Here is a 13,172-nt window from a genome sequence, read left to right on the forward strand (position 1 = left end):
CTGGTGACTGTGTGTGGCAGTTGCAGAGCTCGCACGTGCTGGCTGGAAAGCCAGCTGCTATCTGTGTGTTACAGTTACACAGTATATAAAAGATATACGTTATTCAAGTACAAAAGGTCTGTCTTTCCTTCCCTAGAGCAGTGATTTAGTGCTCGCTTTCTTACTGCTGGCTTTCAGAAAAGGTACAAGAACTTGCCTATTTTTGAGACATTTGCTTGTCTCTTAGATTTGGTGGCAGTTGGTCAAGATTGTGGAGTGTTAGGGACCTGATCATGCAAACATGTACACTCCTTCGAAAAACAGATTACACTGAAAAGAACCGAGTTAGCTTGAACTAATACTTCAGGCTACATGGGGTACGTGGCACAGATGTTATGACTCGTAGGACATTTCTGTTTTCTTTCAGGTTGTGCCAAGGAGTAAGCCAAGAAAAAGCTTTTTGTATCCTAGCATGGCAAATGAAGAAGATGATCCAATTATACAAGAGGTAAAAGTGCATTGTGGCAACAGTGACTGTACGTGAGGCTTTATTTATTTATTTACAATTATTGCAGTTCCCAGTGTTACATTGCTGAAACAGCGTGTCATCACCATCAGGGGTTGTCTTGCAACCAATGGCTTGCTTTGTGCAAGGAAACATGCTGTGTGGGCAAAGTATATGGCTTGCAGTATCTATTTTGCCAAAATAGTCTTGTCCATGTTGGCAGATCCAGCTTAGATTTTTCACCCTTTGTAATCTTTTTATGTCAGAATAGAAACATAGGTGGCAAACTTGCTTGTGCTGCTGTGTGTTTCCAGTGACCCTATTGCATGTCTCTGAAAGCTGTAAAAAACTGGAATGATTTTGATGAGTTAAATATGTTAATATTTAATATTATTACTATTATTATTATTATTATTATTATTATTATTATTATTATTATTATTATTATTATTATTATTATTATTATTATTATTATTATTATTATAAATCTGTTAAATATGAAGCTAAAATGTTTCATGCTTTCTGCTGAAACAAGCAGTTGTGTTCTGGTTCGGGACTTCTAAAAGACTGCTGTGTCCCAAAGAGCAGCCACAGTGTCCGCTTTATGTCTGAATTTACACATCAGAAGTACAAGGAAGGGCAAGCTCATAAGAAGGAGAAAAGCCATGAGAAAAGGAGTGGGAATTGTCAGGAGTATATATAAAGGTATCCAAGATAGCAGCTTCCATATGTGATGTGCATGAAACATCTGTAGATTTTCAGTGCTGGTGGCAAAATACTAATATTAAATCAGATTTGGTATGTGGGTGTGTCTTTGTCTAATTTGGAAAGATTTTATGACAAAATACTAGTACTGACGTTACCTTTCAGTCATTACTGCAAAAAAGAGAACTTCCACTTGCTTCAATTGTGATAACAGATTCACTTCAGCCATTTAGAAAAAGTTTTCCTCTTTCATTTCAGTTTTGGTTTGCCAAGCTTCCTTAGAGAGAAAAACCAGCTAGAGCCACTGTGTGCTGCCTCATCACAGTGGAGTTTTTTGTTTGTTTTTTTAAAAGACCAACTTCAGAATTTCATGTCAAATTCAGCAGAGAGAAGACCTTTGACTAAAGAGTCATGGATGTGTTTTATGTTATAAGAGTTTATAATGAAAAGCTAAAATTGTCAGTATTTGACCTCTGGGGATGGTGCTTTTTTCTGAGGCTCCATCAATTACAGCTGGCTTCTAATGAAGGTTGTTTGGTTTGCTTTTTAGATTGACGTGTTCCTGGCCAGAAGTCTACTGGAGAAGCTGTATCTGTTTCAGGTATTTCAGTTAACTTCTGTGCAGTGACAGTTTGTTTAAAATAAATTCGAAGAGCAGTTAACTTTCCTTACTTCTCTGGTGTGCCAAGATCTTGGATACAGGCAAGCCTGTTTGGGTCTCAGTCAGCTGAAATACTTAGTATTAAATCATTGCCAAGAGAGGAGTGGTCATTTATGGCACAGACTTGTCATTAAATCACTCCCTTTAACCACGCTAACAGAGTACTTTCAGTAGATTATGTCTTTTTTATCATGGTTTGGATAAATCTGCAGTCTTAGCCATCTTCTGTCATCACTGATTCTGTCATCTTAACTAAACAAATACTTATTTAGGACTGGCCCTATTTAAAATGTCATCAGTATTCATAAATTAGTGCGAGTCATCAGAAGAGCCCCCTTATGTTGTGGAAATAAAGCTAACTAGGGACTGAAGGTGGAAATAGGAAGGTAGAGGTCTGTTTTCCATTCTGCCACTGAATTTCTCTAATTATTTTGCCTTTGTGATTCACTTTTCCCATCTGCAAAATGGAGAGTCTTGAGGCTGTTGGATGAAATCACAAAATCACAGAGTGGTTGGGGTTGGAAGGGACCTCTGGAGATCATCTAGTCCAACCACCTACTAAAGCAGGGTCATCTGGAGCAGGTTGCACAGGATTGTGTGTTTTGAGCATCTCCAGAGACGGAGATTCCACAGCCACTCTGGGCAGCCTGTTCCAGTGCTCTTTCACACTCAGAGTGAAGTTTTGCCTTGTATTCAGATGGAGCTTCCAGTGCTGCACTTTGTGCCCGTTGTCCCTTGTCCTGTCACTGGGCACCGCTGAAAAGAGCCCGGCCCCATCCTCTTGACACTTGCCCTTAAGATACTTAGATGCATCAATAAGATCTCCTCTCAGTCTTCTCCAGACTGAACAGGCCCAGCTTTCTATGTTGTTCATGACAAATCAGTGATGCCCACTGGCAAGCCTGCTGCCTCCTGTACAGATCCTCTGTGTGGCATGTGCCAGCAGAGCACAAGTGGAGACAGCCAGACATGCTGGACTGGGCTGTGCAGCCTTGTCTCTGGGATACCCACAGTTGCCCCATGTCAGGAGCGAGCACTGGTCAGTGATGGGGCCCGCGGGTGTTCTGGAGAAATGTCAGCTCTGAGCAGGATGCTGCTATGGCTGGAAGATTTTATTTGGATACCGCTCAGCATGCCCAAATGGTTCAGAAGAGAGACCCATATGGCTAAACGCGGCTCTGGTGTCCTGACTAGCTAGCTACGTGTGCCCCATGTCCTGTAAGCTAACACTACTTGTATAAACCCACAAATATTTTACTTTTAGGTAATAAATGTCCAGAGAGTGAACGGTGAGGGATGGGGTTTTAATTGCTTCTAACATTGCCTTTTTTCTGCTGGACTAATGTGTGGTACCATTTTCCTGTGTTATAGTTTATTGTGACATGTGAGGGGCAGGGAGGGTGTTGTGTAGTGATGAAAGCAGAGGACTGGAGGGGAAGCAACAGGCTTTCTGGGTCATGCTCCCAAACCTGATGACTGACAGATCAGATCGGTCAAGTAATTTCTTTTCTTGATGTCTTGTACCTGTCTGCCAACTGGATCTACATGTGGGACAGGGAAGACTGAGTTAGTTTCTGTCAAGTTCTTTGATCTTTAAATGAAGAGGGTTTTATGAAATTGATTTGTTTTCCAGTATCCTATTCGTCCAGCTTCCATGACATATGATGATGTTACACATTTATCAGCGAAGATAAAACCAAAGCAGCAAAAGGTTGGTCATCATTTGAATCCACTCTGTAAAAGGTGTTTTATGTTGGGCAGAATGTACTTAAGCACATTGCGCTATTAAGCTGATATAACTATGCAGCTACTTGCAAGACCAAAAGTCTGTGCTTGGAGCTGTGGGGGAGTCTCGCAGTTGTGTCTGTAGGGTTGAGTTTACAATAAGAGTAGTTTATAAAGAGAATAATTAAAGCTGTGATGGAAAAGCCACTCAATATAGAGTCTCTCAGGGAAATGTAGTTACTGACGCTAATTCGGTCTGTAGGTGCTTGTACTAATACAACTTGATTTAAAAGGTCTTTACAATATACAGAACAGGTTGAGCTTTGGAGGCACACTCTGTCGTCTTAGTGTCAGTGCGGATCTTGATTTGTCCCTTGCCTGACTGTGAATTATCAGTAGTCTTTTTGAAATCAGTGGGATTGTATAGGTAGTGAAAATACAGCCAAAGCTAGAATGAGGCACTTGCTTGCAAATGTATCCCAGAACTGTGGCTATGATTTTAAAATGCCTTATTTAAAACCCACAGAAATAGATGGCTGTGATACTAGGATTTTGCTCTGGGAAATGGTTAAGGAGAGTGCTCGTGTGAACTTTGGAGTCAGGATCATGTTGTGTCAGGAAGTCTTCTATTAAAATTAGCAAACATTTGCATTGTAAACCCTGCACAGACTTGTAAATCTACCGTCTCATTCAGGCACTTGTAAGTAGTTCAGTTTACAAGTAAAAATAAAGGGGAATCAAAAATGAGGCAGTAGCTGTGATATACAAATTTATAAGGGCTTTGGCACACCCTGAGGACATATGCTGTGTTGTTATATAAAGAGAAATGCACTGCAGGAAAACGCTTATTTTTTAACATTTGTCTGAATTTTAGTTTGCGGGGGCAGGGGGGAATAGTTCTCTTTGTAACTAAAAGCTTGGAACTTGTTTCTGTGCTTCAACCAGCTTAAATTAGGAGTAACTACAAAGTCAGTGGTAAGTGCTGCAGTCTCAAACTAAACAGAATCAAGGCATTTACCTCTGAAGAGGATGTAGTTACTTTATATTCCTCAGTACCCAAATTAGAAGGCAACATGTCTCAGGTTTGAGACTCTGAATTGATGCTCAGTGATGGGGAGTCTTGAAGGATATTGCTCGTGCCTGATCTGTACTGATAAGTAAACTAGACTGATAATGTGGTGAGGGTATCCAACGAAGTGAAGGTGTATTTCAAGTCTGCCTAAAGAACTCTCATTTCTCTGCTGCCATTCATTTACGTGGGAGTTTGTGTATCTCTAGCTTATTGTTAAAAATGTCCCCATCCTAGAAAAACACATACATACACTCAACTTTATGTGTGAGATTTGCCCTGTGGATTTGAATGACACTTACTTATTTAAATTTGCTGTAAAGCTATGGAAATGTTAGCAAGCATGGGATTTTAATTTATGTGTTTGGGGTTCTGCCGTGGTAATTAGCTGTCTTTCATATTGTTTAGGTTGAACTTGAAATGGCAATTGATACTTTGAATCCGAACTACTGTCGCAGCAAGGGAGAACAGATTGCTCTCAATGTAGATGGCACATGTACAGACGAAACAAGTACCTATTCCTCGTAGGTGTCCTCTTTGCCTTCGTTTCCTTTTTGTGGTGAGCATAAAGATGTGTATGTCCACCAGGGCTTCAGGGAAAGGTGAGAGCACGTGGCTGTACAGTCTCAGGGGGTGCTTTGAACACTGTTACGTAGTAAGTATTCTTGGAAGTAACCTACATTTTTTGGTGTGCTTCATGAATTCTGAATTGCAAACAGAAAGATGAGTGTATGTATTTGTTGCAGTTGTTGATACTCCATTTTGAGAACTGCTGCTTTCATACCTGTAACATCTGTATGCCACATTGCTGTAGAATACAATCTCACAGCGTTCATCTGTCTGCAGGAAGCTGATGGACAAGCAAACTTTCTGCTCTTCGCAAGCTGCAAGTAATGTTTCCCGGTATGCAGCTGCTGTTTATAAAAAAGGCAAGTTTCTTTTGCTTACCCCTCACAGCAGTGACACACGCTCATTTCAGGGTTAAAATAAGACCTGTTTGTTCTTTTGTTTCCAGCCTGTGTTTTAATTGACTGATGCCTCTTTAAAGAAAGGAAATTATTTCCTTATCAGTGTCCCTAGAGTCTTTCAGAAGGTCTAGCAAAATTGTAGATACTATATAAGAACACAGTGGGTTTGTTGCTGGCTCCAGGATCTTAACAGTGCATGCTGGCCTGAAGTAATACACATTTATAGCGTTAATTTATCATTGTTATTTGTATTACTATCTCCATCTAATTGTGTCTATCTCATTTTCCTGTTCAGCACTTCTTGCCCCCTCTTGTCTCCTAATGTCATCACAGGGTTTTGATCTGATGATCATTTGAAATGGAAATACATAAAATGTCTTCGGTGATGACTACTTTATTAGGAGTCTCCTGAACTATAGGTCAGGTCTGAGCCAGGTTGAGGCTCTCTGCAGGATCTGGTTGCAACACAAAAAGGAAAGTAACAGAAATAGGTCTTGGTCTTTCATATTCCTTTGAAATCCTGAGCACTGGATGAATTTTTCACTTCAATCTCTTTTTATGTTTTACTGTATTAAATACTTATGTTCAATTGTAGCTGTGCCCTTAACAGAGAGAGGGAGATAATGAAAAGTGCTGTCCTTGTGCAGTGGAAAAAAACAAATCTAACTGATGTTAATTCTCTTTTTCAGGTGAACTTCACCTGACTCCACTACATGGAATTCTTCAGCTGAGGCCAAGCTTCACGTACTTGGACAAGGCTGATGCAAAACACCGAGAAAGAGAAGCTGCTAATGAAGGTAAATGCTCCGTAAGTTGCATTTTTCTGGGGGAGGTGAGATACAAGTTCTCTCTGTAATTTTACCTGTGAGAGTCATTATATTCTGAAGGTGTTTATTCTCACATATTGATTATAAGTGCATTTCTTGGATTGTTTTGCTGATCTTATTTTCAGTGTAGCTGCATAAATACCTTTGTGGGCAGACTGTTGGGATCAGCAGAGGGATGGGAGGTGGGTGCTTAGTGTCCAAGGGCAGCAGCAGGGAGGTGTATCATCACTGCCACTGAAAAATTGCACTGCAGGAAACAGTATCTCCTCTCACAGCAGCAGTGTGGTGCTGTAATACTTGCATAGTTTGGCAAGCTGGGATTGAACTTGTGGTTATGTAGTTCCTAGTACTGCTTGCTTCCTGCATGGGCCCTCAGACAGTGGCACGTTGGCTTTGGGGTTTTTACTGCTGTGGTGTGTTTTATTCTGTTGTATTTTCTGACAGGTGGTGATTCATCCCAGGATGAAGCTGAAGATGATGTTAAGCAAATTACTGTATGTCCAGATTTCCTTTTTATGATAGTTCAGGCAACAGTTCATAAGAAAGCATGACAATTCATACAGGAATAAAAGGACAGGAAACCTCAGCTAGTCCTGATGACACAGGGTTTGGGAAGGGGGAAGCAAGACGGACTTGCCCTTGTTGCACAAGCATAAATATGGCACTGACAGCAAGGGGTGATTCACTGGATCCTGGGCCCTAGTTTCTGTTACTTATGTACCAAAAAAATAATGCAGGTGTTTTGTTTCCGCGGTTTCAGGGCTGTATTTAATGATGCCCAAATCTTCTAGGTACGATTCTCCCGCCCTGAGACGGAACAAGCTCGTCAACGACGTGTTCAGTCCTATGAGTTCCTGCAGAAGAGACAGGCAGAAGAGCACTGGGTTCATTTACATTATTATGGCTTGAAGGTAGGTGTATGTAGGCTGGCTGCTGAGGTGGCCACCTGGGCGTGAAGGCTCAGCCAGGTCTAGAACTATTTTTACATCTGGGCCCATGGGAATCATGAGAAGGTAATGAAGAAAATCAGGTTTGTAGGCTTGAACAGACCCTGCAGTGCTCTGTGCTTCCTCTGCTGGATAGTGCTTTGGGGTCTCTGTGTTGGAAAAGGTTTAGAACTGGGAGCTGGACGAACATGAAGAGGGATCCAAGTAGAATAATTGCTCAGGTCTTGGATTATGAACTGGTCTTTATGGAAAACTTGGGGAACCCAGTCAGTTGAGTGTCAGAAATTCTGTCTGTCTGACCCACATGCATCTCTGCCAGATTTCTAAGTCACGGCAACAGAAATGTCCCACATAATGTGACCATTGTTCGAGAAAATGAAAGCAGAACATCAGTTAGTGAGGTGGAACGCTTGAATAGTGCAGTAATGACAGGGTGGTCACAATTTGGAATGAGGAATCCAGCTCTCTGGCATTTTGTATGTTTTCAGTATGTGGTAGTGACTTTTTTTTTCCGTATTTCCAGGATAGCCGTTCTGAACACGAGCGCCAGTATTTATTTAGTCAAGGTCATGGCCTTGCTGAAAACACAGAATTAATTAAATCTCCCAGGTAATGGTTTGATGGTTTCCTACAGAAATTGCAGTAATTTGTTGGGATTGTTTTCAGAGTAATAAGCAGGTATATTCTTTAGAAGTCTGCTCGTTGGTAAGTCTATCCGTGATAAAAATTGAATTGTTTAAAAAAATACAGAAATAAACTAGCCTTCAACTTACTCAGGTTGCTTGCTTTGTTTCCCTGTACTCTGAGATTAAAACTTGTTTTGACTTGGGATTGTAGCGTTTTGTTCGTTGTCACAACCCTGCATAATTGGGACTATAAATACTGTAAAGGAAAAGTAAAACAAAAGCTCCTTCTGGTTGAAATAAATTAAAACTCTGAAACCAATAACTTCGGTTGTTAGCAAATCTTATAAAACTTTCCTTTGTGATTTGTGAGACACACCTGAAACTACTTGAAATTTGTTCAGTTTTGTGCAGTCTTGGTGACTGCAGCCCTACAGGAGTCTTCCTGTGATGCAGTCAGTGCTTTGCTGTACTCTGATACAGCCATGGCTCAGGTACTGGTAAAGTGGCAGACTCTCCTCTCTGTTTAGTGGTGTGAGTGTATTTTTCTTAATATCTAAATTACATAGGTGGAAAACACTTTTTGCTTGTTGTGGGCCTGATTCTCTGTGTCACAGGACTTCACGTGACCCCTTACTCTTGCAGTTCCTCTGTTTGGATGCCTCTGTACAGAAGAGCTGGGATTCTGACTCCCATTTATTTCATACCTTCTCTTTGAGTAGATGAATGTCAGTAGCTTTTACTGGCATTGAATTTACAGAGGAAGATGGGAAAGGGGAGAGCTGTCTTTTCAGGCTAATGTTTATTTTTAGGTTCACGCAAGTAGGAATGCTCTAAGCAAGAAATAACAGTACTTAAACTTGGGAAGTCCCAAGACAAGCGTTTTAAGGATTTTCTTTTATTTTCTTTTTTTCCAGTGAATATTTAATGATGCTGATGCCTCCAAGCGTAGAGGAAGAGAAGTAAGTGTTTGTACAGAATGTTCAAAGTCCATGTTGGCTGGATGCTCTTTTTCATGGTCTGCAAATCTGCTTGTTTACCTGCAGTGACAAACCGATGGCTCCAAGCAATGTGCTTTCTATGGCCCAGCTGAGAACTTTACCCCTTGCTGATCAGATTAAGATCTTGATGAAGAATGGTTTGTAGCTTTTGTAGTACATTTGCACTTTGTGACTTCTAATTGCCTCAGATAAGGTACCTTTCCTAGTAGTACCAGTTCTGTTACCTCACCGGACAGTCTGTCTGGCTCTCTGATTCTGTGAAGAATCCAAATCCCAAGCCTTTCCTTAAGAACACCTGCTGTGCAGAGAAGAGCAGTAACAGCAGATCTGACTGCTGATGTATGTTTGCAGCCAACTTACTCTTAGAATAATTTCTGATCTCATGGTAGCTTTCTGGATACATCTGTTTCAGCAGGTATCACCTGGAATGTGGGGTCTGAGTATGAATCAGAAGTTGAAAGTTAATGCAACAAGCTGCACTTTGGCATTTTCTGGGAAGTTTTCAGTTGCACGCACTTCATGAATGTCATCTAGGAATTTTATTTTGTCTCTTCAGAGTTACTATCTGATGAGAGCAAATCCTGAGGACTTTGCCTCAGGAGTTTCCTGTCTTGTGAGGTATCTCTGTTTCCAAATATTGTCCAAGGCGTAGAATTTTGAAGTGTTATTAATGAATTAATTTGGGACCAGTTAAGCTAATCAGGTGAAACACTAACAGGTATTTTTAGAACAGATGATGACTGTAGGGCGAGGGGGGACTTAGTAGAACTTAGGTTTGGGGTTTTTTTTTAAGATATAGCTTTAACCATGAACTTCAACATAAATCATAGTATCCTAGATTTATAAATCTATGTCTTTACCTTGTGCACTGAAGAAACCCGTAATCTGGTGTGTATTTTGCCTTTCAGTGAAGGTGATGCCATTTGCAAATCTGATGAGTTTGCTAGGCTCTGGGACTGACTCTACGGCAGTTCTCCGCTGTATACAGCAGGTGGCAATGCTGGTCCAGGGAAACTGGGTGGTGAAGAGGTACGGCTAGTCTTTGTTACTGGGACATGGTTTTCTGCTTTAAGGAAAGGATCAGAACAATGGATTTTATATGCTCCTCTTCCTTGTGTCCAGAAGTAGCCGTGTTTGTAACTCACATTACTGTAAAACCTTGATTTAATGTTTGGTGGTTTTTAGTGCAGTCAGATATTCAAAATTTGCAGGGCTGATGTTAAACCTACCCCAGCTAAAATTATGGCCGAGCAGTGATGTAATCTGTATTTGCATTTAATTTATGTCAGGTTTTTGATGTTGTCTTTACTCATGTTCTTTTGTGAGAGGACTGTCCTAAATTCTTCCAGAGATTAGTGTCAAATACAAACACAGAAAATAAAACCAAAGTCAGCTACAGTATTTCTAAGCTAAATTCAGTCAAAGAAAGATCTTTGTGCAGTCACCTCGCTGTTCATCAGTGGATGCTGCTCTTGTCAGCTGAAAGCTACCCTCTGGAAGGCATTACCTGCTTAATAAATCAAGTGTGGGGTACTGAGTGTACCACATGAAATGGATTCTGTATCATTCTCCTGTTTTATCAGGATAAAACATCCCACTGGGAATTGAAGTCTGAAGTGCAGTATGGTTTTTTTTTTTTTTTACCTGGGTGGAGCACTGCATGCGGAGACCTACAGTCTCTGAAGTAGCTGTGTGAAGATGGGTGGCACCAGCTACCAATTCAAGTGTGTTAGCAGGATGTGTTTCAGTTACTGATAGAGGCCTGCACTAGCAACATTCCTAGCAACTAGTAACAACCGTCCTTCCAGCCATTCCAGAAGGAAGCTGGAAGCAAGTTAAAACACAGTTATTAGCATTCAGACTTTTTTTATGTTATAGCTGGTATTATATATACATATATATAATATAATAATTTTATATATTGTATATAATGTTTCTTTTCTACTAGTCCGAGGAGGATGTTTATACAGTACATGTGGCATGTTTGGGATGGTTGGGCACAGAGCAGCACATGCACTGTGGATTAAATGGAGAGGGGACGCATTTCTTTGGCCTGGGTTGAATCAAGATCATGAACCTGGGTTGCCTTAAAGCTTTGGAGACCATGCTAACAATGCCATCCAGTTGGTCTTGCAAGCAAGCAAGGACTCAGGGTAATGTTGGTCTCAGGGCTGTTTGGTTCGAGTGTGACATTTTGTAGTACTGTTCTCTTAAGCCGTTGGTTGCTGGGAAGGAAAAAAAAAACACCTTATGCCCATACATCAGCATTTTGGCTAAATGCTGCCTTCAAGGCTGCGTGCCAGGTTAGCCTAAGCATTTCTTAGGATTATTCTGGTGTTGTTTACACCAGTCCAAGGGAGGATAGGTTTTGCAAGAACAAAGCAGAGCTTCTACCTGTGTTGCACATATCTGCTCACCACAAGGCTTTGCTTTGCTGGTGTAAGCCTTTTTGCACTAATGTAATTGCAGTGGCGTCATTGCACCAATATTAATTACTTTAATGAAAACCATGCTTTGGATAAAGGTGTAATTTAACTGCAGAACAGGGAGGACATGCTTGTTATGTTAATCTTCACCAATGCCATTTTTCTGGAGTACCTAGTAACTAATCTGTCTTCCTTTTTAATCAACAGTGATGTCCTCTACCCGAAAGATAGTTCTAGCCCACATAGTGGAGTCCCTGCAGAAGTGCTCTGTAGGGGAAGAGACTTTGTTGTAAGTATGAAAGTGTTTGTTGTTTGTAAAGGGAAAATGCAGGTGGAGTTTGCCTCAGAGGTTGCAGCACTGCAAAACTTTACTGCTGTACTGCGGTAAGGTGTTTCCTCCAAAGAAATTACTTGTATTTTAATCCTGAAGGTGTGTTACAAGTCTGTCGTAGGAGTGTTGGCATAGATTGACATTGTGGCTGACTGGCAGGTTCGGATCATCTGTCGTTAACGGTATTCATCCCTTTCTAATACATGCTGTGGAGCCGCTATCACATAGCCCCCACAATGCAGGGCTTACAAGCAGCCAGGACTGGATAATAAAGTGCTCGTTTCTTCGGATGTATTTCTGTGGGCTCAGGACTGTGAGGTCTTCAGAGGGCAGTGTGGGTAAGCCCTCTGCTCCCTGAGCATGCACTGTTGATCTTTAAAAAGGACTTTATTCCCCAGAGCTGCTAATCAGTGAAAGGCCTTTGTTCCCAGGCACCTTTTGTGAGCAGTAGCTGCACATGGAAGTTGAAATGAATACAGGTCTTATAAACAAATAACCACAGCAAAAAGGAACAACCTCTGCATTGTTTATTTTCGCTAGCTATGGGAATAATTAAATTCCTAAGTGGTTCCTAAGTTCATATTCAGTTTATGGTTTCCACTTCATCAAAGAGAAGCTGACGAAGTGTACTGCTCTCATTTTTTTCAGTTAGACCTGACTGTTCCCCTTTTTTTGCAAATTTTGTTTGAGATTTAGCTCTGAATAGGAGCATGCTGTGCAAAAGACTTTAAGGATATTACAGTACCAGTGTAAGATAAAACTGATGGTGATTGGAACTGACTTGCTGTTGTGTCCTGATGACTGCCCAAGACACTGCCATATGGAGACCTGGATTCAGGTGTGACCCAGTGACTTAAGTCTTTAGGACACAGTAGATTAGGTGACACGTCATGCATAAACTTCTAGGGACCAGAAATTACTATGCTCAGTTAAGTAAGCGGTAGCGTTGTAGCGATTAAGATGTAAAGATAAATTATTTTCATTTGGATTGTGTCAAATATACATTGCATGAGAAATGGATCTGTGTTGATCTTAAAGGCTAATAATTTGCTGATCAGCTTTACAACAGGGAAAAAGTTAAGATGTTAGAAAATGGCATCAATGTTTCTGGCTTCCAGACAAAGTGAAATGCTTGGTCATGAGGTTCAGAAGGAGTATGTAATGCAGTATTGCATCTGTGGAGAAAGTGTGTTCTAGCTTAAAAAGTGAGCTTTATTTCCGTGTATGCATTTGTGTAAAGTAATTAATGAGGTTAAAAAATATTTATGGCCAGTAGTGACTTCTAGTGTCCACCTGTTCTGTGCTGTACTTTGGGGAGGAGGAGAAAGTAATTTGTGTCTTTTTTGAAAGCTGATGTTTTTTCCCCAGTTTCTTACGCAATTAATGCTGAGGACATAAGTGCCGT

General features: G+C 40.8%; 1 protein-coding gene across 2 annotated transcripts in view; it reads left to right on the forward strand.

Moving 5' to 3' along the window:
• The window catches only part of POLR3E (RNA polymerase III subunit E), a 30,225-nt gene that overhangs the window by 4,106 nt on the left and 12,947 nt on the right, over window positions 1-13,172 (forward strand). For both annotated transcript variants that reach the window (XM_056334707.1, XM_056334708.1), the window contains exons 2-14: window positions 407-487; window positions 1,740-1,790; window positions 3,484-3,561; window positions 5,053-5,168; window positions 5,491-5,573; window positions 6,302-6,409; window positions 6,884-6,933; window positions 7,231-7,350; window positions 7,910-7,995; window positions 8,927-8,971; window positions 9,056-9,147; window positions 9,919-10,039; window positions 11,644-11,725. In XM_056334707.1, the coding sequence (XP_056190682.1) occupies window positions 452-487; window positions 1,740-1,790; window positions 3,484-3,561; window positions 5,053-5,168; window positions 5,491-5,573; window positions 6,302-6,409; window positions 6,884-6,933; window positions 7,231-7,350; window positions 7,910-7,995; window positions 8,927-8,971; window positions 9,056-9,147; window positions 9,919-10,039; window positions 11,644-11,725 (1,068 nt within the window). In that variant the 5' untranslated portion in view covers window positions 407-451. The remainder of the gene's footprint in view (window positions 1-406; window positions 488-1,739; window positions 1,791-3,483; window positions 3,562-5,052; window positions 5,169-5,490; window positions 5,574-6,301; window positions 6,410-6,883; window positions 6,934-7,230; window positions 7,351-7,909; window positions 7,996-8,926; window positions 8,972-9,055; window positions 9,148-9,918; window positions 10,040-11,643; window positions 11,726-13,172) is intronic.

Source organism: Falco biarmicus, chromosome 4, assembly GCF_023638135.1.
Source record: "Falco biarmicus isolate bFalBia1 chromosome 4, bFalBia1.pri, whole genome shotgun sequence".
Classification (NCBI taxonomy): domain Eukaryota; kingdom Metazoa; phylum Chordata; class Aves; order Falconiformes; family Falconidae; genus Falco; species Falco biarmicus.